The sequence below is a fragment of the Euleptes europaea genome, chromosome 19 (assembly GCF_029931775.1).
Source record: "Euleptes europaea isolate rEulEur1 chromosome 19, rEulEur1.hap1, whole genome shotgun sequence".
Classification (NCBI taxonomy): domain Eukaryota; kingdom Metazoa; phylum Chordata; class Lepidosauria; order Squamata; family Sphaerodactylidae; genus Euleptes; species Euleptes europaea.
This window is the reverse complement of record NC_079330.1, coordinates 7,885,030-7,910,235: the sequence shown is the minus strand read 5'-3', so window position 1 is coordinate 7,910,235 and position 25,206 is coordinate 7,885,030. Positions and strand designations below refer to the sequence as shown.

General features: G+C 47.1%; 1 protein-coding gene across 1 annotated transcript in view; it reads right to left on the bottom strand.

Annotated features, from left to right (window-relative positions):
- Nucleotides 1–10,846: 10,846 nt before the first annotated feature.
- Nucleotides 10,847–25,206, bottom strand: part of SKI (SKI proto-oncogene) — a 161,427-nt gene continuing 147,067 nt past the window's right edge. The window contains exons 2-7 of the mRNA XM_056865335.1: nt 22,146–22,271; nt 21,255–21,370; nt 20,404–20,693; nt 18,900–19,207; nt 14,998–15,228; nt 10,847–11,039 (exon numbers count right to left, since the gene is read on the bottom strand). Of these exons, the coding sequence (XP_056721313.1) occupies nt 10,851–11,039; nt 14,998–15,228; nt 18,900–19,207; nt 20,404–20,693; nt 21,255–21,370; nt 22,146–22,271 (1,260 nt within the window). The 3' untranslated portion in view covers nt 10,847–10,850. The remainder of the gene's footprint in view (nt 11,040–14,997; nt 15,229–18,899; nt 19,208–20,403; nt 20,694–21,254; nt 21,371–22,145; nt 22,272–25,206) is intronic.

Sequence of the window (25,206 nt, the reverse complement as noted above, 5' to 3'; positions counted from 1 at the left end):
ACTAATGAAGCTTAAGTTTCAGGGTCCCTAATCCCGGAGGGGCCCCCTGAAGCAATTTCTCAACAAACCGATGGAGTTTTTTAAGTACATAGAATCATAAGCCGATGGGTTGAAGTACTTAATATTGACTTTAGAATATGCTCTAATACCCATTTCATATGGCCTCAAAATGTCCCTGTCATTGGTCAGATTTCACAATTTTCTTGCAGCACTTGAACCCCCAGCTGTAAGAGCTCCCTGAGCTTGCCAGAATCTCGCCAGAAGCTGGATCCTCAAATCCTTCGTTGGTGCATGGCTGAATAGTTCTGTGGTTTTATTTTGTCACTGTATGGCCCATTTTCAAGGACTCCACCCTGTTCTCCACCATTTCGGCCTCGAGGTCCTTGCAAGGGCAGCAAGGCCCTTTGGACTTGGTTGGACGTCGCCCTATTGTTGCTGGTTGCAAAGGGCCCCCCATAACAGTTCAAGCTTCAGGGCCCCAAAAATGTAGGTCTGGCACTGATCCTAGGGGAAAAGGTTAGTTCCATATCTGAGGATCTGAGCGATTTGTTTATGTGTTTCTTTTAATTTTATCCCTCTCCCCCCCCCACTTATCCTACAAGCAGGCAGTTTAGATCTTGATGGCAATTGGGTTGCTTCCAAGTTCCCAATTTCACCTTTGTCTCAGCGGGGGGGGGGGGGGGGAAGCGGAGAGAGAAAGGAACAGGCAAAACTCAGTGAGTATCTGTCACTTAACGTCAAGTCTCCAGCCTGCTTCCAAATGATTTAAGTTTAGGAAGCGGAGGCGGGCGAGGAGAGGTGCATGGTCGTTACAGAGCGGCACACAAATGTTCTCGCGAAACCAGGTAGCCCGAACAAAAAGCTCAGGGGAAGGTGGCAACAGCTGGAATAAAGGGGCCTAAGAGGAGGCCAAGAGCCCCGTGGCGCAGAGCGGTAAGCTGCAGTACTGCAGTCCAAGCTGTGCTCCCAACCCGAGTTCAATCCCAACAGAAGTTGGTTTTAGGTCGCCGGCTCAAGGCTGACTCAGCCTTCCATCCTTCCGAAGCTTGCTGGGGGTAAAGGGAAGATGACTGGGGAAGGCAATGGCAAACTACCCTGTAAAGGAAGTGTGCCTAGAAAACGTCGGGATGTGACGTCACCCCATGGGTCAGGAATGACCCGGTGCTTGCACAGGGGACCTTTACCTTTTAAAGAGGAGGCCAGATGTGGGCCAGTCACCTGAGCACATGAGCATGAAGGGGCCGCATCAGATGCCCGTCAGAATGGTCCACACCCCTTTGAAGCAGGAAGAAGAAGAAGGGGAGGAGGAGGAGTTGGTTTTTATATGCCAACTTTCTCTACCACTTAAGGAAGAAGCAAACCGGCTTACAATCACCTTCCCATCCCCTCCCCACAACAGACACCTTATGAAGAAGGTGAGGCGTAGAGAGCTCTAAGAGAACTGTGACTAGCCCAAGGTCACCCAGCAGGCTGCATGTGGGGAGCGGGGAAACCAACCCGGTTCACTAGATTAGAGTCCACCACTCCACGGGCTGGTAGGTTTGCTTGGTGAGTTGTCAGTCGCACAGACAGGTGGTTAAGACAATTCTAGTCGAGTGTAGGTGTGTTTGTTGTGATTCCCTGGCAACTCCTCGCTGCAAAGGACCGTAACATATGCTTCTAGCCTCTTCCTTTCTAATTAAATCTCCCTTTCTGTGTCTCAAATGCTGGGAAAGATGGTAAAGAGCGCTATTAGCAATAACTAATTATTTCTTGCAAAACAGTGCTTTTTTTGGAAAAAAAACTGATCAAACTGCAAATTGGCTCGCAGCTGCCAGCGACGATGTTGCATCCAAGGAGGAGGTTAAGCCCCGTTGGAGAGTCATAGGATATGGGCCAGAAGCGGAACAAATCCATGCTGAGGAGACAAAGGGAGCTGTAGCTTAGTGGTAGAGAGCACGCTTGGCGTGCACGTCTCAGGTTCAATCCATGGCATCTCCAGTTAAAAGAATCACAGTCTGCGGGGATGAGGGAAGCCCTTTTCCTGCCCTGAGATGAACACATGAAGCAGCCTTCTACTGAATCCAACCCTTGGTTCATCAAAGTCAGTATTGTCTACTCAGACCGGCAGCGGCTCTCCAGGGTCTCAGGCAGGGGTCTTTCACATCACCTACTTGCCTGGTTCCTTTAACTGGAGATGCTGGGGATTGAACCTGGGACCTTCTGCATTATCAAGCAGATGCTCTACCACTGAGCCACAGCCCCAAGACTGAATCTTGGAGTGCCGATGCTAATCTGAACTTTGGGCTAGAGAAGACTGGCCTGACACAGTATATGGCAACTTGTGTGTGTGTTAAGTGCCGTCAAGTCACTTCCGACTCATGATGACCCTATGAATCAGTGTCCTCCAAAACGTCCTATCCTTAACAGCCTGGCTCAGATCTTTCGAATTGAGGGTGGTGGCTTCCTTTATTGAGTCAATCCATCTCTTGTTGGGTCTTCCTTTTCCTGCTGCCTTCAATTTTTCCTAGCATGACTGTCTTTTCAAGTGACTCTTGTCTTCTCATAATGCGACCGAAATATGGCAACGTAAGTATATTTATTTTATTTATCATCATTCTTATACCCTGCTCTTCCCGACAAAGCCGGTCTCAGAGTGGCATACGACAAAAATATTTGGGAAGTTCTATTCTATCCCCCACATGTAGTTTCAAAGGCACCCTTTTGCAATAGGTGGCCAATAGGGTGGTGAATTACTTGGATATTTTGGGGGGTGGAGCCTGAGGAGGGCAGGGTTTGGAGAGGGGAGGGACTTCAATGCCATAGAATCCAATGGCTAAAGCGGCCATTTTCTCCAGGGGAACTGATCTCTAACACCTGGAGATCAGTTGTAATAGCGGGAATCTCCAGCCACCACCTGGAGGCTGGCAACCCTACTTGTGGGGCTGGGAAAACTTTCCCCAGACTGCCTGCCTGTCAGACTGTAGATGGCTTGAGGCAGGGGAGGTGAGACAGCTTGTACTATACCCTTTTTGTAGAAAGGGTTTTTTTTTTTGGTTGGGAGATTGCATGATAAAATGCATACAGAAAACCAGCATGTCAAGGGACGAGAAGAGTTGGTTTTTATGCCCTGGTTTTCTCTATCTTTAAGGTAGGGTTGCCAGGTCCCTCTTTGCCACCGGCAGGAGGTTTTTGGGGTGGAGCCTGAAAAGGGCAGGGTTTGGGGAGGGACTTCAATGCGATAGAGTCCAATGGCCGAAGCGGCCATTTTCTCCAGGTGAACTGATCTCTATCGGCTGGAGATCAGTTGTACTAGCAGATCTCCAGCTAGTACCTGGAGGTTGGCAACCCTACTTTAAGGAGTCTCAGAGAGGCTTACAACCACCTTCCATACCCCCCCACCACAGCCACTCTGTGAGGTAGGTGGGGCTGAGAGAGTTCCGAATGAAGTGTGACTAGCCCAAGGGCACCCAGCAGGCTTCATGTGGAAGAGCGGGGAAACCAACCCGGTTCACCAGATTAGAGTCCGCCACTCATATGGAGGAGCGGGGAATCAAACCCAGTGGTCCATGCTGGTGAAGTGTGGGGAGCTCTTTTTTCCCCCTAAATTGAGACAGACTGCAATTCCCCCATCTGCATTCAGAAGTGGGATAGTCCAGGCACACATGCACCGCATGAAGAACGCACGGTCGCTTTAGCCTCCTTTATTCCCTGTTTCAACCAGGATTCAGCCAGGATTGAACGCACGTTCGGCGAAACGGATGCATTCGATCCTGGCTGAAACAGGGAATAAAGGGGGCTAAAGCGACCGTGCGTTTTCGCCCCTGGTTGTCTGGAAAGCCTTTTGAGGGCTCATGTACAAGCATGCGTTGAAGGAGTTGCGTGAACGGTCATCATCCCGCAATCTCCCATTTAACGATACAACAACCACAAAAACAATCACCCTCTTGATCTGTTAGTTTTCTGTCCACCTTACCGTATGAAGTGAAAAAAACACTTTTTAGTAAGATGTGTGGGTTTTTTTCCCTTTTTTTTCTGGACAAACAATTTTATTTTACGTAATGCGTCTATACACTGTACATTCAGTCACTGTGGTATAATAAGCATAGCTATTTTCATACATAATCTGATAAAGTCCTTTATTTTACAATATTATCTGTTCTAGATGGGGAAGGGACGGGAGGAAAAGGGGATTCTGAAAAGGACTATCAAGTTACACAGTGAAATAGATAAATATGCCACGCTTTTTTCTCTCTCCTTTTTCTTCTTCTTTTTGTAAATCAGGCATTTATAAACAAGAAAGCATACTTTAATTACGAAAAATAGTTCTAGAATAGGAGAATAAATCATAATATTGTTAGCAGCAGCGGAGGGGGGGTATAACCAAAAATGTGCTGAAATGCTATTTGCTATTATAAATTTGCATCTTTTCTCCCCCCCCCCCCCCCACAATTGAAAACTTGTTTCTGAAAATTCTTTTCCTTTGAAAAACCTCTCTCTAAACTCACAGGCTGGTTGGGAAAGGAAGGGGAAATGTCGATTTTTATTTATTTTACTAATAAAATACTTTACAATGAAGATTAGGATTTTAAAAAGATGCAAATAATGGGAAATTTTTTAACTGACATGAAATTTTGGTGGAAGGGGGAAAAAAACCACCCTTTTATTTGTTGTATATACTTTTTTCTAACAAATTGCAAGGTTTCTTCGTTTAGAAACCCAACTTGTAAAACAGGACGACTAAGTAAGAAAAAAAGTTTTTGAAAAAGTAAACATCATATACACTTATTATACAATTGTAAAATTAAAAAAAGTATTTACAAATTAACTTTTTGTTTTTTTTACATTGGCTAGTTCTGTTGAAAAAGCAGATTACTATGTATAACTGTTAGCTGCTCCATAGATATGAATGTCTTATTGCTGTTGGAATTCTTTTTTTCCCTTTGTTATCTTTGTTTTTTAAAAAGTGAATAAGTAAACTGAATATACAATTATCTAGGTTATCATATATATATGATGTACAGGGAGAGTCAACAGCCTATATAATAAACATTTCTTCTCCCCTTTTGGAAACCCCCCCCCCGGCCCAGACTACTTAAATGAAACTGAACGGTTGTGAGCAAGGCAGGAAAAGGGTATTGTGTTTGCGATTTTCAAATCACCCGCCAACCTGGGCTCCAAAGGGGGCAGAGCAGTCACTCGCTAAGGCAGCAAAATGTGAGGCTATATAAGGGGATAACACAATTTCCCCTCGAGTGCCACCTCTGCCCATTGGGGGGTGGGTTAGGGGTTAGAGCTCAGCAAACCAAAAGACGTTCCCGTTCACTTGAATGTCGGAGAACGTTCCGTGCATGCATTGGAAGGAACTGGGACAGCCCCTAGTCACAAAGAGCTTCACACACTGTGTTGGAGCTCTGGAAGAGCTTCAGGTCTTTTTTACTTATTAGCACATTTTTTTGTAGCTAGATGTTACCTACATATCGCTCCCTCAGACCTTGGCAGCGGATCCGGGGGGAAAAGGAAGGATGACCATCATGCAGCGCTCACTGGAGGTACCGTATTTTTCCGGGTATAAAACGATGTTTTTTCTTTAAAAATTTAGGGAAAAAATTAGGAAAAAATTGGGGGTCGTCTTATACACGGACGGTCACCGCTCTCTTCCCCGCCTGTCAGCTGACGGGCGGGGAAGAGAGTGGTGGGGGAAGAGCCCGGTCGCCCTGGCCGGCGTTCAGCCTTCCGATGGTCCCTGCTCTCTTCCCCACCCATATTTTTCCGTACACGCCCCTGCGTATAAGACAACCCGGTTTCTTAATTTTGGGTTCACAAAAAATAGGGGTCATCTTATACATGGGGGCGTCTTATACACAGAAAAATACAGTATTTGTACACAGTGGACTAGGACCTTTCTCAAGACAAGGCCCTTTGGTTGCAATGACGCAGGAGCCAAAGTTTGGCCTGGCTTTGCCCATTAACTGTAGGCAAACATTTGAGGGAAGAACGCTCCAAACAGGAGTGAAGGCGTTGCGTTTCCATTCCCAATAGACGTTTGTCTGGGGAAACCTTTGAACAGGCAGGTGATGAAGCAAAACGAGAGAGAGAGAGAGAGAGAGAGAGAGAGAGAGAGAGAGAGAGAGAGAGAGAGAGAGAGAGAGAACAGGGATGCCATGACAAAAATGGTATCAATACGTCCCGCTGCTTGCGTCATGGAAAGACACAGTATGTAACCCCCCAAAAAGAAGGGATTTCCAGCTAGTCACCTAATGAGATTTGTTGGCTACATCCTCCCTCATCAGGGATGTATTTCAAGATACAAGAGCCTCTTTTTATCACCCTGGTTGTGTAAAATCAAAGCTGGCAGCCTAACATTAAAAACCTGCATGGCTACTAGAGAAATATTTGGGAATTGTCCTTTTGTTGTTGTTGCCGGCGTAGTGTGTGGTTAAACCACCGCAGACCAGGTCTGAGGTGTCAGAGTTAGACCTGTGGTATTAAAAAAGGTAAAGACCAAGCACTCGGGATGGGGGGCACTTTGCACACATACAAGCACACTTAAGCGCACCCCTTAAATATGTGTTCTGCAAATATTCTCAGTTTTAGACGAGGCAACCACAGCCTTTACTGATCAGGTAATTTTTCCCTCTCTGGTCTATTTGGCTTTTCTTTTTACTCCCAGGATGAGGCAGGGATAGGGTTGCCAGGTCCCTCTTCTCCTGCGGCGGGAGGCTTTTGTGTGTAAGTGCGTGTGCGCACATGTGCGCCGACGCATGCCCGTCACTTCCGGTTTAGAACTGGAAGTGCTGCCTCGCAAGGGGCCGTATACCTCTTAGTTTGAGTGGTAAAGCGGCCCTTTACCACTCAAACTAAGAGGTATAAGGCCCCTCACGAGGCGGAACTTCGGTTCTAAACCAGAAGTGACACGCGCGGTATGCACATGCACATTTGCCCGCCGACCAGAGGAGTCAATTGCCGGGGGTTTGCCCGCCACCAGCAGGCACCTGAAGCTGGATACCTGCATGGTAGAACCCCCCCCAAAAAAGGTTGGTTTGTTTTTTTAAAAAAACAATATGGGACATCTGAAAAGTGAGCAGACACAGACCCAGTGTCAAGGGTTGCAAATTCTGGCCATGCCATCTCTAAAAACAGAGACTTTGGAAATTCCTGCCCCCTCCCTTGGTTTGCTGGCTGCTGTACCAGCAAGGAGCCAGGCTGGCTTCTTCCTCAACCTGCGAGGAGTATAGCGATTGCGGTGTGACAGAGTTGCATAGGAGCCGCATTCAGTGGTTTCTTGCTTCAGTGGTAGGACCCTTATGCCAGATCTTATTGGACGGGGAACGATTTTTGCACCGTAGGTCGGTGGCTGATAGGGTTGCCAACTCCAAGATGACAAACTATTTTGGGGGGGGGGGTGGAGCCTGGAGAGGGTGGGGTTTAGGGAGAGGAGGGACCTCAGCAGGGTAGAACGCTGTGGGGTCCGCCTCCAAAGCCGCCGTTTTCTCCAGGGGAACTGATCTCTGTGGTCTGGGGTTGTAAGGTTGACAACCCTAGCGGCAGAGGAACGAGTAGTTATTATGGAGGATGCAGGTGAAAGTATTGGGCTGTGTACAATTCTCTCATTGGGCTTGTCGGACCTCCATCTCTCTCTGTGCATGAGCGAGTATTTGTTAGAGCTAAAAGTCTGGATAGCAAAGACCACGCTTAGCACATGTCCTAGTGGCCATGCAGGGGTTTTGTAGCAGCGAGTGGGTGGCGGGTGGGTAAGCTTCCTTCTGAAGAAGCTTTTCTACAGTCCTGATCTTCTCCTTGATAAGCTTCTGCAGAATTCCAGGGTCCCCCAGAGCACAGTCTGAACCCCTTTGGCTAAGCAACCAGTCTCCCTGGCGAGGCACAAACTTATTCCCAAAGATGGCTCCTTAGCCCTCCTGGCCTCGGCTAAAGTTTGAAGGAGGAAATGAAAAACTGAGTGTAAACAAGTGAATTGGTTTGTCCTCAGCAAGTCACCGGCTGCAAGACGAACGCATCAAACCAGCCCTCGACTACAAGCTATTCCCTGACTCTTAACGTGAAATACTTGCCACGAAAAGCAGCACAGTGCCTGGAAATTCGTACGGCTGTGAACAGGTTCGGTTCTTTTTAAAAAAAATATATGCATCTCATGTGACCCCCGCCAAAACACCCCCTTTACATAAGACAGTAATAATGCCCATTGATTAATATATGTATGGCAAAGGTTTTAATTCCATGCATATGGTTTTTTTAATAACTCCAGAAAAAAACATACAAAGAAGCATTTTTGTTTTTAAAAAATCCCCACATTAAAAAAAATAACTGCATAAACACAATCAATAATCCGTTTGCATTGCACTTTAGAAGAGGGAGCGCGGGATCCGCTCGTCACAAACGAACAAGGGCAAAACCCCGTAAACTCGAACGGGGCTCGCTTCATGCAAATTTAGTTCGCGTAGGTTTTTTTTTCTTTTTGCTCCCTGTAATTTATTTTTGCCTAAGTAACCTGACCTTTTTTGTCTAATATAATCTTCCTTTTCACCGTTTTTTGTCTGTTACTATAGCCTCCCCCTCCCTCGAAATGAACTTTACTCCCTCCTTTCAATGTTCATGCTTACAATGGCTATTAGAATGGGTAATAACTTTATTTTAATACGGTTTGTTTTTTTTGTTTTTTAAAAATTATCTAGTGTACTTGTAAGTAAATACTTTAATTTTAGGACTGGCAGCTGCTTAGCGAAGGAAGGTTTCATTAGCAGAGGACAATTTCCCTTCAGTGTTGGTGCACCAGGGGAGGGGCAGGCATCCGGGAGAGTGACGGTGCCCCCCTCCATTTAAGAATATAAGGTCTGTTTCTGTGGACGAGTGACCCGTCACCCAGCCCTGGGAACAGATTCCAGAAAACAGTTCCAGTAAATGTGCTTTGGAGGCTAAGGAAAGAGCCGTGGCCTCCATCATGAGTTTATGTGTTGGAGCACTGCGGTAGGGGAGGGAGTGTGCCTGTGGTTGCCCTGCATGTTGGAGGGGTGGTGCCTCTCCTCCTTCCCAAGTTTAGCAGAATGGCTGTGGAGGAAACGCCAACCATTCATACATTGGAGGGCTCAATAACTAAACTTGGAAACCTGACTCTGCGATGCCTAGCTTCGCCTAACTGTTAGCATCCTGTACAAAATGATGCCCGCTTTGTCTCGCGAGTAAACGGATCAATGGTACCCAAACCCCCTCCAACGTGCAGTGGCAGGCCAGCAAAACTGTCAACTAAGGGATGAGTGGAAGCAGGAAAAAAACAAAGAGGAGCGCACAGTACTCGACAAACTTTTTTTAAAAAAAGAAAGAAACAAAAATCCAGCTGGTTACTGAAGCATTGGCCCCAATCCTGTCGAAGCAAAACTCCCACCGGGGATAGGATTTTGCCCTGAGTGTGTGAATGCATATTTTTAGATCCATGGCTGGGTTGGGGAGGAGCTGCAGCAGAGATCCCAAGATTAAAATATTTGTCACAAAAAAAAAGACACCCCCCCTAAAAAAAAAAGAACCCTAAAGAATAAGAAATGTAGGCTTATATTCACAGCAGCAAAAAAGTCTTTTGTTTCTTTAATACAACATTGAGCATTCTTCCGGGGTACCCAAGTCCTCACACATGACCGCCAGTCAATAAAATACTGAATTTCTGAGGCGATGAACAAACAGGGATGACTTCTTCAGGAAAAAACCAAACAAAACAAAACAAAACAAAAAAAACCCAAAAAACCAAAAAAGGAAACGGAAGGAGAGGTTGTCACACACATACATTCCTTTCTCTCTGGTCTTTCACAAGCGGCTTCATGGTCCATCCATCTTTTCGTTTTCCGTTTTAAATTATTATTTTTTTTAAAAAACAACCCAACTCTTCTATTTCTTTCCTAAAAACTGAAGTGCTCTAGAGATGAAGCGAGTCTTTTTTAAAAACACATCAGTTAATAACAGACATCTTTAAAAAAAAAGTTATGGCATGATTTACAAACACTGATTTTTAATAAGGCGGGGGTCCGTGCCGGATGTTGTTTCGCTGCTTACAATTTTCACCCCCCCTTTCCCCTCCGACTTTTTAACGTTGGTGCAAACATGGGGGCGGGGGAGGGACATGCGGATTTAAAACTAGAAACAAAAGTTTTGAAATTCTCGTAGAAATCCCCTGAAGGGTTCGAAACTTGTCATGGCTTACCGTTGGGTATTTTCGGACAAGTGTCTCTTAGCAAAGGACCCAACACCTGTAACAATTATCTTTACAAATTAGGCATCAAAGAGTGTTTGTATGCACACACCCCACCCCACCCAAGTCTTACATATAATATATTTATTTTTTAAAAATATCTTGTCGATGGTTATAATACCACATCTTTGTGACTCAACCGTGTGTAGTTTTTGTTTTTAAATAGCTTATAACAAAAGGGGGTCGTTGTAATTCCAAAGTGTTGCCCGGAAAGGGGGCATTTCTCCGCCCACTTCCCATTTTCCTCGGCTGCTGCCAGATACACCCGAAGAGCTTTGCCAGTAGAAAAAAATTATTATTATTATTTTTTTGCTGTGGACTCAAAAGTAGTTTAGTTTTTTTTGTTTTAATAAACACTCTTCATGTTATAGGCACAAGAAGATGTTGTGCTATATGGATTGGAAAAAAAAAAGGGATGGGATTTCAGTGCTTCTGTTATAAAGAGTAACGTCTGCCCTCCGATCGGTAACTAAGTCCGCCACGTTTACCGGCATGCGCAGGGGCAGTCGCCCGTGTGCATGCGCCGCTCCCACACACAATCCCTTACTGTGCATATTCGTCAGTCTGGCCTACAGGTTAAGACAATTGTCCGTCTCTTTCGCAAGCGCTGCTGCCTTTAGTTCTCCAGGTCCTTTGCCATATGTTCGCTGCTGGGCAGATTGCTCTGCTTAGGCCACAGTTGCTCCTGAAGTTCTTTGACCACTTTTTCCAAGTGTTCCCGCGCTTCCCTCTCACGCAACAGGTCAGCGCGTAGCTGTTCCCGATCCGCTTCGGCATGCTGGAGTTTTACCTGCAGATCTTCAATCTAGATGGAAGGGAAAGAAGAGGCTCAAATGTCGGCAGGCAGAGGCCGCTGCTTCTCTGAGAGGCCGCTGTGAACTAGGCCAGCTTTTAGCCGGGCGTTCAAAAGTTAACAATCCTGGTTGCAGTCAAAAGACTTCCACAGTCGGGGTGCTACCACAGAAAAGGCCCTGTCTGCAGCAGCTGCCCACTGAACCTCTGGAAGTGGGGGGGATGCGCAGAAAGGCCACGGATGAACAGCTTTTTACCTGCTGGTACTCTTGCACTGGATGGCAGTTAAGAGCATAAGAAAGGCCATGCTGGATCAGACCAAAGTCAATCAGGTCCAGCAGTCTGTTCACCCAGTGGCCAACCAGGTGCCCCTAAACAAGACGACTGCAGCAGCATTGTCCTGCCTGTGTTTCACAGCACCTAATATATTCGGCATGCTCCTCTGATCCTGGAGAGAATAGGTATGCATCATGACTAGTATCCATTTTTACTAGTAGCCAAGAATACCCCTCTTCCCCATGAACATGTCCACTCCCCTTCCAAGTTGGCAGCCATCACCACATCCTGGGGCAGGGAGTTCCACAATTTAACTATGACACACCAACGCAGAAGAAACAACACACCCATTCCTGGATCAAACTACCAACTCTAGCTAATTTTTACACAGGAAGAAAAGGAGGTCCACTCCAGGCTGACTCCTCTAGCCTGCCAGGTCATTACACCATCTACCGAGTGTGATTCTAGTCTCAGGGGAGCCTCTTTAAGCCGTTCTGCACTTGTTCACTTGAAACTTCAGAAGGATGTTAATATTTTTTTTGTTTTATTTGTCCAGCAGGAAAGCCCTCAGGGAGCCTTACATAGACAACTAAAGTATTTTGCGTGTCAAAATATTAAGACGAGCAGAAAGCAACAAAGATCAAATAAAAGAACATGGGAAAAACACACACAACAGTCATAGCCAAAGAGATCCCAATTGCTGTGGAAAACTAGGATAGCTAGCTGGGTATTCAAACGTTCACAATCTTGGTTGCGGTGAAAGACTTCCACAGTTGGGGTGCTATCACAGAAAAAACCCTTTCTTGCAACAGCCGCACACCAAAAAATTTTTAGTGGAGGCGTGCAGAGAAGGACCATTGATAAGGTGTTAGACACTGGAGCAGATTTGCAAGGGTGTTCGTGGCTAGATTATTCAGGGTATTTGAGACTAAGGCTTTGAGCTGTACACAGGAACGGACTGGAAAGAAAGCTCTTTAAGAACATGGGGAATATATATGGATGGGCGAGGTGGCATCTTTAGAAACAAACATACCAAGCTCCGATTAACTGAATACAGCTAGAGACTGTGTGCATTTGTGTGTGTGTGACTGCAGGCGCCTACACATCCCCTAATTCCTCTGCTCTGAAGAATCCCCAGCGCCTGGTTTCTCGGCTTATTCCATCCTCCTCCTCTTCTGTCGCTATTTCTTCAGATGAGCATCAGAACTGTGGGTTCTGCTAAATTAGAAACCGAGGAGGCAGACAGACAGATGAGTCCTCTCTCCAGTGCCCAGACCCAGCCTTCCTATGTCTACAGAGCAGCTGTGAGTTCAGGGCAGAAGAGCTTCTGACACGATACATATTTTTACAAGAAAGAAGGAAAGAAGGAAGGAAGGAAGGAAGGAAGGAAGGAAAGAAGGAAGGAAAGAAGGAAGGAAGGAAGGAAGGAAGGAAAGAAAGAAGGAAGGAAGGAAGGAAGGAAAGAAAGAAAGAAAGAAAGAAAGAAAGAAAGAAAGAAAGAAAGAAAGAAAGAAAGAAAGAAAGAAAAAGGAAGGAAGGAAGGAAGGAAGGAAGGAAGGAAGGAAGGAAGGAAGGAAGGAAGGAAGGAAGGAAGGAAGAAAGAAAGAAAGAAAGAAAGAAAGAAAGAAAGAAAGAAAGAAAGAAAGAAAGAAAGAAAGAAAGAAAGAAAGACGATTTCTAACACTCCTCCTATCAGATGTAATAGTTAACTTATCTGTTATCATGGCCAGATTTGCTTGGCTTGCAATTAAAATAAGGCAGCGATCGCTTAAGACTCTACAGTAGTCAAGGAAATAGCGAATGTGTATTGTATGTACTGTGTGTATCTATATACTTAAGTATGTTTACTTTGACAGATTTATCCTTTGTAAACTTTTGCTATTAATAAGCATTACAATCTTAACTGTATTTTGTATGCACTCCATTTGATATTAATTAGCTATATACCTCTGTAACCTTTGCCATTTTTAAGCATTTTAATTTCAAGTGTAGTTTGTACTTGCTTTACCTCATAATATTTAGTTATGTCAATTGGCTCTATTTGATAGTCTATGACTGCAAATCAATTGATCGAAAGAAACGAAGAAAAAGCAAGCAAGCAGGAAGGAAGGAAGGAAGGAAGGAAGGAAGGAAGGAAGGAAGGAAGGAAGGAAGGAAGGAAGGAAGGAAGGAAGGAAGGAAGGAAGGAAGGAAAGAAAGAAAGAAAGAAAGAAAGAAAGAAAGAAAGAAAGAAAGAAAGAAAGAAAGAAAGAAAGAAAGATCCTTCTCCTCCCCTGCCTTGAGCAAGTCCGTGAAAAGAACAGGAGGGGAAAAACAGATGTAAAAATGGTTCCATGGTGGTAGTTGAGTGGACTAGTACACTGAACTTGCAAGCTCTATTTTGGTTAAGAATGTATCCCTCCCCCCACGCTGTTAAAGTGGAAGTTGACGCCCAGCGAGCGAAGCTCTGAACCCGATTGTGTTTAGTCTGGGCACCCCCTTATCGGCGAGACGTCCCATGATGCTAGAGGAGGAAACCCGCATCATTTCCTGCTTCTGCTCGCCTAAGTTTAGCACGCCTCGCAAAAGGGCCGCTCCCCTTCCTGTTAACAAGACGGTGGGGAAGAGTTACGTTTAACGGGGTTTTGTTCTGCACTTAAAAAAAAAAAGAGCTCTTTGATAGTTTTTCGGAGCACAGAACAACACGCCCCACCGACAACCCCTGAAAGAACTTAGGGATTTATTTTTGGGCTTTCAGTTGTCTTCCCCCCGGCTTTCATAGAATCATAGAGTTGGAAGGGACCACCAGGGTCACCTAGTCCAACCCCCTGCACAATGCAGGGAATTCACAACTACCTCCCCCACACACACACCCCTAGTGACCAGAAGATGGCCAAGATGCCATCTCTCTCATCATCTGCCTAAAGGTCACAGAATCAGCATTGCTGACAGATGGCCGTCTTTCATTAATCAGAATAGATCCCCCCACTGTAATGTTTATTGTGAGGAGACCAGGACAAATTAAGAAGGGAGGGGATGTGTAAGTTTGAAGGTGTACAAAAGGTTCCACCTGAGGCACCTGCATCACTAGGGTTGCCAACCTCCAGGTGGGGACGGGAGATCTCCTAGAATTACAGCTGATCTCCAGACGACAGAGATAGGTTCGCCGGAGAGAACGGCTGCTTTGGAGGACGGGCTCTCTGGCATTATACCTCACTAAGGCCCCACCCTCCAAATCTCTGGGAATTTCCCAAACCAGAGCTGGAAACCCTGCCCCCGCCAACAGGCTGCCATTTCGCATGTAAACTTAACTTTACACCATTCAGTGGTGGTGGACGATTTCATTTCCTAACCAGTTGAACACATGAACACATGAAGCTGCCCTCTACTGTATCAGATCCTTGGTCCATCGAAGTCAGTATTGTCTACTCAGACTGGCAGCGGCTCTCCAGGGTCTCAGGCAGGGGTCTTTCACATCACCTACTTGCCTAGTCCCTTTAACTGGAGACGCCGGGGATTGAACCTGGGACCTTCTGCATGCCAAGCAGAGGCTCTACCACTGAGCCATGGCCCCTCCCCAAATGCCTCAAAGCATTTCCTTGTCGTCTCTTTTGCTTCCTTAATTTTTCTTTCCCAGTGGCAGAGCTGTAATTTTTGGAGAGGTTTTTGAAATCAAAATTCAAAGAATAGAAACCTCCAAGAACCCTCCTCCTCACCTGGGCGGAGTACTTGGCTCGCAGCCGGCCCGCTTCGCACCCTTTGTCGCACACCCGGACCTGTCTGGCTTGCTCCAGTTCCCGTTTTAGCCGTATCCGCGACTCGTTGGCCTCTTTCATCTTCTTCTCGTTCTCGGCTCGGAGGCGCTCAATCTCCTTCCTTAGGTTGCGCTTGGCCTCGGTGGCTTCCCTCAGCTTCTCCTTCTTCGCCACGCGTAAGAACTCCAGCTCCTGCAAGACGAGAGGACAGGGTGTCTTAAGAAAGCTTCAGGGAGGCGTGAGGACTTTGGTTTGGTGGGCTGCCAAAGAGAAGGACTGTCACTGTGTGATCAGTGCCACACAGGGCTGTGTTGAGGAGGATCTGGCGCATGGATGGCCTCACAACCAGTCATGGCCATTGAAGCAAGTCCTTTCCTTCCAAGCTCCCATGACCCACAGGTCTTGAGCAGTTAATGGGGAGGTTTCCCCCCCTATTTCTTTAAGGAAAATATGGTGAGAGATACTTGGTCACTGGCAATGTTATACTTGGATCTCTATCCACCAGCAAAAAGGGGGACTACTTTATCATCTGTTAAAATAGGAGTGATCCATTGGTCACGTTGGTGTTTGAAATGGGGACTTTCCAGCATCACGTAATGTCCGTCTAGACCAGTGGTTCCCAAAGTGGGCAGTACCACCCCCCGGGGGGGGATTACCTAGGGGGGGACTAAGAGACAAGAGGGGAGTCGGGGGTGCTAGAGGTGGGCCCCTTCAACTGTGTTATTGGATAGGCTATGGGGCTATGGGGTGGAGTTTGTGGAACCAAGTGGGCGGTGGCCCGAAAAGTTTGGGAACCACTGGTTTAGACATTAGGAAGAATTTTCTAACAGTTAGAGCAGTTCCTCAGAGGAACAGGCTTCCTCGGGAGGTGGTAAGCTCCCCTTCCCTGGAGGTTTTTAAGAAGAGGTTAGATGGCCATCTGTCAGCGATGCTGATTCTATGACCTTAGGCAGATGATGAGAGGGAGGGCATCTTGGCCATCTTCTGGGTGTGGAGTAGGGGTCACTGGGGGTGTGCAGGGGAGGTAGTTGTGAATTTCCTGCATTGTGCACGGGGTTGGACTAGATGATCCCGGTGGTCCCTTCCAACTCTATGATTCTGATTCTATCTGAGAAAGCATATCAATTTTCTTCCTATTAATGAGCAGAGCCTTTCGGGGTAGGGTAAAGTTGCAAATCTTCCATTTAGCACTGCTGAAGCCGTTCAGATGAGCAAGCGTAAAGGCTCTTCAGAAACCCGGGACTGTTAAATTACTGAAATATGGTGGAGTTCACAGAGGAGGAAGGATGCCTAAGAATTGAGTAGAGCATCCTCTTCGAGCACGCACTGTGAGAGGAAGTTGGAAAAGGGGGAAATAAAACAACCTCAATTCCAAGATGGTGGAAACCCATTTTCAGTCACAGGCAATAAGAAAAAAGGTATAAAATACCTGCAGCCTGGTCATTAATTAGCATTTTTAGCCACTTGGATAACTAGTTGCCAAGTTCTTGTATTATGCTTTAAAAAATAATTCTTTAAAAAACTCCACCAATCTACTTCATAATAGTGCCTATTGGATTCTTATAATGGATTTGTTACTGATCTGAGGCTTTCAGGGTTAAAAACTCCAATGGTTCCCCCCCCCACTTCCTGTCTCTTCCATCTCCCCTTCCCATTTCCAGATACAGCATTTCCTCTGTTAAGTAACATACTGCACCGAGGTCATGGGAAATCCTCTCTGTTTCTCCAACAATCTTGTTTCCGAGCCAGAACATTGTTCTCCTGGCTTTTATTTCATCTCCCAACCCTGTTACACACTCCGCTACCCAGCAGAAAATTAAAATCCCAACAGTGCAACAACCGAATCCTGGAAAGGGAGGGGAGGTGTGGCAGCAGGGACCCCGAGGTTGATAATACCCTTTGGCTCAATTTAGTACTATAAAAGCTCTGCTGCGGTGTCACAACTTAGCTCTGTATTTTCTGACCTTGTTCTATTTTGAGCCGTTCTGATAAAATGGCCCAAGGTCACATGCAGAGTGTCAGTAAGGCCAAGATGAACCAGTACGAACATATGGACCACCCATGTCTGGTGTAGTGGTTAAGAGCAGTGGTTTGGAGCGGTGGACTCTGATCTGGAGAACAGGGTTTGATTCCCTACTCCTCCACTTGAAGCCAGCTGGGTGACCTTGGGCTAGTCACAGTTCTTAGAGCTCTCTCAGCCCCACCTACCTCACCAGGTGTCTGTTGTGGGGAGGGGAAGGGAAGGTGATTGTAAGCTGGTTTGATTCTTCCTTAAGTGGTAGAGAAAGTTGGCATATAAAAACCAACTCTTCTTCTTCTTTTGGCCACTCTGAATAGATGAACACATGAGGCTGCAATATACTGAATCAGACCTTTGGGTTCATCAAGACTAGTACTGTCTACTCAGACTCCCAGTGGCTCTCCAGGGTCTTCGGCGGAGGTCTTTCACGTCACCTACTACCTGATCTAAGGTGCTACTGGACTCAAATGTACCTGGAACTGGAGACTCTGGGGATTGAACCTGGGACCTTCTGCATACCAAGCAGATGCTCTACTACTGAGCCACAGCCCTTCCCACACTCCTGCTTCTCCTCCTTCAAACACAATTTCAAGGTAAGGCAAACCAGGCCTCAAGCAATGACTTCCACTGCGTTTGAACTCTATGGTTTTCACATTACAAGCTGGGTTGTTCACCTGGATCCAGCTTCCCCAGGGGGATTTTTATCAGGCCTGCACCCAACGCACAATCAGGACGCGGCGAAAGGTTTGCTCACGGCGTTAGTTGCCGGGCAGAAAATTATAAGGAACGTGTTTTCAATTCTTAAGGAACAGGCATCTTCCCTACTTCCCTGCTGAATCTCCCTTTCTGATTCTGTATGCGACCTGTGATTGAAAGAATACATATTTGCAAGTAATAAGTATGCCTGAGTGCGTTTGGCTTTCTGTAAATGGGAAGCCTTTATTGCTAAGCTCCGTCAAAAGTACCGTTCTCAGTGAAGTGGTAACTTTGATAAGGCACACGAGGGCGATTTCAGACCAACGTGAAATTGAGGTGGTGACCTCTCCATGTGGAGAAGGCTACACCACTTCAGAAATAAATGCATTAATGAGCTTGAGCTGGGCAGTAGATTTAGGGGGAAAGGTAGGATGCGTAGATATATGAAGCCAAGTCACTAGCCCATATACCTCAGCGTTACCTGCTCTGACTTGCTATAACCCTCTAGGGCAGGGGTGTCAAACATAGGGCCCCGCATGCCAGATCCGGTCTCTTGAGAGCTCTTATCCAGTCCGCGAGCCAGCCGAGGCAGCCACCCCCCACCCCAGTCCTGATCTGGGCTGACAAGGCACGGCATGGCCAAGTGACCAAGTTTTCTGTTGCTCCAGAAGGTCGGACCAGAACCAACGGGTTGAAATTAAATCAAAAGAGTTTCCATCTAGGCATCAGGAAGAATTTTCTAACACTTAGAGCGGTTCCTCAGTGGAACATGCTTCCTTGGGAGGTGGTGAGCTCTTTTTCCCTGGAGGTTTTTAAGCAGAGGCTAGATGGCCATCTGTCAGCAATGCTGATTCGATGACCTTAGGCCGATCATGAGAGGGAGGGCATCTTGGCCATCTTATGGGCATGGAGTAGGGGTCACTGGAGGTGTGTGGGGGAGGTTGGAATTTCCTGCTTTGTGAAGGGGGTTGGATTTTATGACCCTGGTGGCCCCTTCCAACTCTATGATTCTATTATTCTAAGCCTTGCTGTGAAAAGTCACCACTGCTCAAACGATCCCTTCCCATCCACCTCCCCGACCTTCACAATCTAAAAAGGTAGCGCCCCCCCGCCCCCGTTTGCTTTCCTTCGCTCCCTGTTCCCATACCTGGTGTAGGCTGCGCTTGGCCTGCAAGGCTGCATTGAGTTTCTCTTCCTGCTTCACTCGCATCTTGATGACCTCGTGGAGGAACTTCTCTTTGGCTTCTTTCGTGTCCAACCCGCCATCTAGCGCCTGCCGGAGGTGCTCCAGTTCGGCCTCTAGACCGCCGCCACTGCCCTGGGGCTCGGCGTGGCCAGCCGCCTCGAAGGCGCTGCCAACGGCCGGAGGGGCTTGCATGCTGGGGGAGCTCATGTCCTTGGCCGAGCTCGAAGAGGTGAAGGAAGGGGAGGAGAGCGAAGACAGCGAGGAGGTGACTGCGAAAAACACAAAGAGAGAAGATCGAGCGGTTAGCCGGCAGCAACCCTATCTTGGCAGGGGAGGACTTGTAGCTGCCGGTTGCTTCTTCAGACCAAAGGAGGCCAGTAGAAATCACTGTGGCAAGAAGAAGAGGAAGAGGAGAAGGAGTAGTAGTAGTTGGGTTTTTTTTGCCGACTTTCTCTGCCACTTAAGGAAGAATCAAACCGACTTACAATCACCTTCCCTTCCCCTCCCCACAACAGAAACCCTGTGAGGTAGGTGGGGCTGAGAGAGAATGACTTGCCCTAGATCACCCAGCTGGCTTCATGTATAGGAGTGGGGAAACAAATCCAGTTCACCAGATTAGCCTCCGCTGCTCATGTGGAGGAGTGGGGAATCAAACCCGGTGGTCCAGATCAGACTCCACCGCTCCAAACCACAGTTCTTAACCACTACACCACGCTGGCTCTCTGAAGCCACAAGCACCTTTTTGCAGGTACGAAAGGTGAAGAAGAAGAAGAGTTGGTTTTTATATGCCGATTTTCTCTACCACTTAAGGAAGAATCAAACTGGCTTTCAATCACCTTCCCTTCTCCTCCCCACAAGAAGGAGAGTTGGTTTTTATATGCCGACTTTCTCTACTACTTAAGGAAGAATTAAGCCAGCTTACAATCCCCTTCCCTTCCCCGCAAGAAGGAGAGTTGGTTTTTATATGCTGACTTTCTCTACCACTTAAGGAAGAATCAAATGGGCTTTCAATCACCTTCCCTTCCCTTCCCCTCCCCACAAGAAGATGAAGGAGAGTTAGTTTTTACATGCCGACTTTCTCTACCACTTAAGGTAGACTCAAACCGGCTTACAATCACCTTCCCTTTCCCTCCCCACAACAGACACCCTGTGAGGTAGGTAGGGCTGAGAGAGCTCTGAGTTGATTAAAATTAATCAAACACAGTCCTAAATAAAACTGTCTTCAATTGCCTTCTAGAGATTGAAAATGAGGCGGCCAGGTACACCTCCCTGGGGAGGCTGTACCATAATCGTGGGGCTAACACTGAAAAGGCCCTGTCTCCCATACCCACCTAATGAGCTCCTTTTACTGAAGGGACAGTCAGGAGGGTCCCTCCCTATGATCTTAGTTCCCAGGAAGGGAACATATGGGAGAAGACAACCCTTCAGATACCCCAGAATTAAAAGTCAGGCAACCTACACTTACATTCCTCTCGAGTTTCTACTTCGATTTCTGCTTCCGACTCCTTATCTTCTTCTGCGGCAGGGACGGCAGGGGCGGTGGGCGTTGTGGCGGCAAGGGGTGCGGGTTCAGGAATGGCTGGGTTTTCAGAGGCATGTTTCCTTTTCCTTGGTTGGGTGGGGCTGTTCAGCGGCTCGTTGCTCCGGGACGCGCCGGTGGTGATCGGGGGGTTGCTTACAATCTTTGGTTGAGTGGGGGGAGCAAGGGCCACGTTAGGAGCCACGGCATTTTCGAAACTTTTGTAGGAATAGAAGCTGCAATCGGGAGGGGGGAGGGGGAGAGAGAGATGGAGGGAAAGAAATGGAATATTCAATTACATGCCAGCCTCCGCAACGCTGCCTGTTAGGAGTGAATCATAGCACATTTCGCAGGCGACAAAATGACTCTCCTCAGCCTCTTCTATACCTGTGCGAGCGTTCATTGATTCATCAGCACAATGAATCAGCTAATGCCTCAATTGAAGGATGTAAAAGTTTACCCCTTAATTCAGCGAGTCGGGAGCATTTTATTGTGCTGTAAAAAGAAGGACCTGAGCCACACCCAGTAGCATTGGTGCCGCTCCAATCCTGCGTTCAATGGGCCTGCCAAGTAACTGTACGCAAGGGCTGTGAGCTGAACTGGGCTGAGGTCCCATGGAAATCAAAGAGACAGACTGCGGGTTGGTCCCATCAGTCCTACTGATCTCCAGCTTTCTCCAGATTGGGACCATTGCCCGGTTCTCCAGATTAGAGTCCACCACTCTTAATCACTACATCACGCTGGCTCACCATGACACAACCATCTGACCATCACTACCACCTCCTCCTCCCCCTCACCTGTCTCGGATCAAGGCAGGGATGTGATTCGAGAGCTCCTTCTCGCTCGCTGAAACCGCGGGGGACCAGGGCCGGAACGCAGAAAGACGCTGTCGGGGATGTATGCAGCCAATGCTCTGTGGGAGCCAAAAGGGAAGAAGAGGAAGAGAGACAAAAAAAAAATAGGGGTAAACAAATGAAAGATTGATCGAGGCAAGCCAAGAGTCAGAAATTTGGTGGCAACATCTCTAATGTACTAGGGTGGGTGAAGGAGGGAATCAATCCCATGTGTAACAGCAAGAGCTTAAATCTAAGTAGTCGAAAGTTGGTTTCTTAAGAAATCATAGAATCATAGAGTTGGAAGGGACCGCTAGGGTCATCTAGTCCAACCCCCTGCACAATGCAGGAATTTCACAACTACCTCCCCCACACATCTCCAGCGACCCCTACTCCATGCCCAGAAGATGGCCAAGATGCCCTCCCTCTCATGAGCTGCCTGAGGTCATAGAATCAGCATTGCTGACAGATGGCCATCTAGCCTTTGCTTAAAAACCTCCAGGGAAGGAACGCTTACCACCTCCAGAGGAAGCCTGTTCCACTGAGGAACCCCTCTAACTGTTAGAAAATTCTTCCTAATGTCTAGATGGAAACTCTTTTGTTTTAATTTCAACCCGTTGGTTCTGGTCTGACATATAAATGCTAGTAAAATAATTGTTTTATAAAAGAAAGCAAGTTCCAAATGCTTTCGTCTGTGAGGATGGACAGAGGATGGACGCACATAACATGTAGTTTGGTCCTCGCGCACATGTGCTTTCAGGACTCCTTTTCTCTCTCAGGGTGGGGGGAGGTAGAGGTAAAGGAAGATCCTATAGACCTTTGAGCCGGATTGATTTGAAAGTATCGCAAGCTCACCTTGCTGGATGAATTGGACAGGGACCGCAACCAACTCGACTGTTTTTCCTTCTCACCCGCTACTGGAGATTGCAAAGAGGAGTCATCTGCTTTGGGTTTCTTGGGGGCAGGTGGATCGGAGGGGACCTGCAAAAGACCAAAGAAGGACGGGGGATTTATTGGCTGAATGTTCACTCTCGTTGTCTTAATTCAGAAAGCGGCATCCAAATGCGTGGTATTGTACAGAATACAAGAGGACAGGCATAGATGCAATTTAGCATTAGGCAGGTGGGTGAGGAAGACTCGTTATAAGTTCATGGTATGGAAGCTTAATAGCGGAAAAAATCATTTCGATCGCATCGCTAAACATCTAACATAGAGTAACCAGCCGAACAGTAAACCATCCTTGTGGGAGCAAAGAGATGGCGTGCCAATTTGCCGCACTGTATCCTGGGATGATTATCTCCAAACAACCACACTGTTCTACAATCACATGATAAGAGGAGCCAAAGACACGACCTCGCCAATAACCCATCTAAAAATTTGGCTCTAGGTTCCACATACAATGGGCATGCTAAAGCATTAGTGGTCTAGATCTTCTGGAGTTGGATCTCCACAAATTCTAGCAATTGTAAAATGCTGGAAGAAATATAGAACAGTTGGAATAAACTTGTTCAGTGGATAATTGTTCAACCTCTTAATGTCTAAGGATCCATCGTGCCATAGTTTTATTAATAACATTCTTGTTATCCTATTCCTGAAAACCTTCTAGGTACTTCATCTGACAAATCTCACCTTAGAGCCTGGGTGTTCAATTCTGATAAAATGATTGACATCCAAATACTAACCAGAGCTGACCCTGCTTAACTTCCAAGATCTGACGAGATCGGGCTAGCCCAGTATTAGGTAATTGGCCTGAGTCTTGCAAGTATTTTTCCAGCCCTGCTAGCTGAGATCCTCATGACTGCAGATGGCGGAGATCGAACTGGGAACCTTCTGTATGTAAAGCAAGTGGTCTGCCACACAGCTACAACGAGATGACCCTGCGGACGTCTCCCCAAATACGGGGAAAAGCTTTCAAACTTGTGTTCGTCAACATTCAACGCCACCGAACAGAAATCTGCAGGATTCTTCCGTTTTTCAATTAGCATATGCAAATTGTCGGGGAAGGAGTCGTTATGTGCGCGTGCCAGCTTAAATTCTCTACGAAGGTGGGAAACAAGATTACTAGAATACATATTAAGGGAGAGAACGGTTTCCCCCCCAAAACAGTTCCTTTAAAGAAAAAAAAGTCCGAATAATCACACTATTCACACTCTCCCCGTCAAATCAGAGGCTCCTCTTCCCTCTAATTGTATGCAGAAAGGTAAGTTTTTTTTAAAAAAAAAACTGTGGTTTCTGAATTGGAAAGATTATTTTAAACGGGAACAGGGCAGACTTTGTTATTGTGTTTGCAATGGTTGTTATGCCGATGACTTCACCACGCCGCAGCTGTAGCGGATTCTGGTGGCCCCTCGCCAAGCTCGGCTTTGCCTTTTCCACCAGTCGCTCTGCTCAGCCTATAAATCACGCTCAAACCTAAAGCCAGGCCTTTTTTTGGGGGAGGGGGTTCGGAGCCACTTCCCCCTCCAGGGACACGAGGGGATCAATTCCTGGGGCTCCCCGGCAGGGCTTGCCAAAAAAGACTGGCACCCGCGGGTGGAACTGGGGCGCTGCAGAAAGGAGAACCAGAAAGCCGGCCAGGATAAACACCCTCTCTGGGTAGGCAGGAGTGGGGTTGAATGACCTCACAGTAATCGAGAGTACATAAAAAGGGTCCTCCCTCCTTCCCCCTACCCCTTCCCTTTTCGTTAACGCACGGAGGTGTCCGCTTGACTTCAAGGCTAACGTTTTGAGGATATGAACGAACAAAAACTAAATGTGATTCAGAGCCAGTGTGGTTAGAGGGTCAGGCTGGGATCCGGGAGACCCAGGTTCGAATCCCTACTGTCCCACGGAAGCTTGCAGGGAGACCGTGGGCCAGTCACGCACTCTCAGCCCTAGCCTACCTCTCAGGGCTGTGGTTGAGAAGTGTGGGTTCAGGGCCCCTGCCTTCAGCGGCTCCTTTATCCCTCACGCCCTTTATGTCCTGCTCAGGCTTGCAGAGCCTCAGAATTGGAGAGGGGGTCTGCGGCACCTGGTTTCCCCCCCCCCAATCCCCACTGGGTCTTGAACCCAGCCACCCCCTCTCTGGCCTGCTTCCAAGCTGCAAATGCTCAGTCAATTCCCCTGAAGTCTCGTGAGAACTAGCAGTCTCAAGGGAATCTGGGGAGAAGAAGACGACGAAGAAGAGAAGAAGAGTTGCCCTGAAAAACCTCCAGACAAAGACAACATTCAACAATAGCCATACAGATTAGTTTTGGATTACACACATTAACAGATCACTTCAGGATACAATGGTTCCATATTAACATACCATACCCTCATTAGCACATTATCTTGATACTTACAGGACAATACTTTTGCAGGACAATACTCAGCTCAAACCCAACCCCTTTCTGACTATATATTACTCTTCCTACACCCTTGACACTGAGAGACACTGTCCTTCAGTGTTACTACTCTGAAGATGCCTGCCACAGTTGCTGGCGAAACGTCAGGAAAGAAAATTCCAAGACCACGGTTACACAGCCCGGATAACCTACAAGAACCAATAAACTCTGACCGTGAAAGCCTTCGACAATATGAAGAAGAGTTGGTTTTTATATCCCAACTTTCTCTACCATTCAAGGAAAAATCAAACTGGCTTACAGTCACCTTCCCTCCCCCTCCCCACAACAGACACCCTGTGAGGTAGGTGGGGCTGAGAGAGCTCTAACAGAGCTGTGACTAGCCCAAGGTCACCCAGCTGGCTTCATGTGTAGGAGCGGGGAAACCAACCCAGTTCCCCAGATTAGCTTCCGCCACTCACATGGAGGAGTGGGGAATCGAACCCGGTTCTCCAGATCGGAGTCCACCGCCCCAAACCACCGCTCTTAACCACTACACCACGCTGGCTGAGCAATCGCTCCGGGGAGCAACTGCAACCTCCTGTTCATGCAAA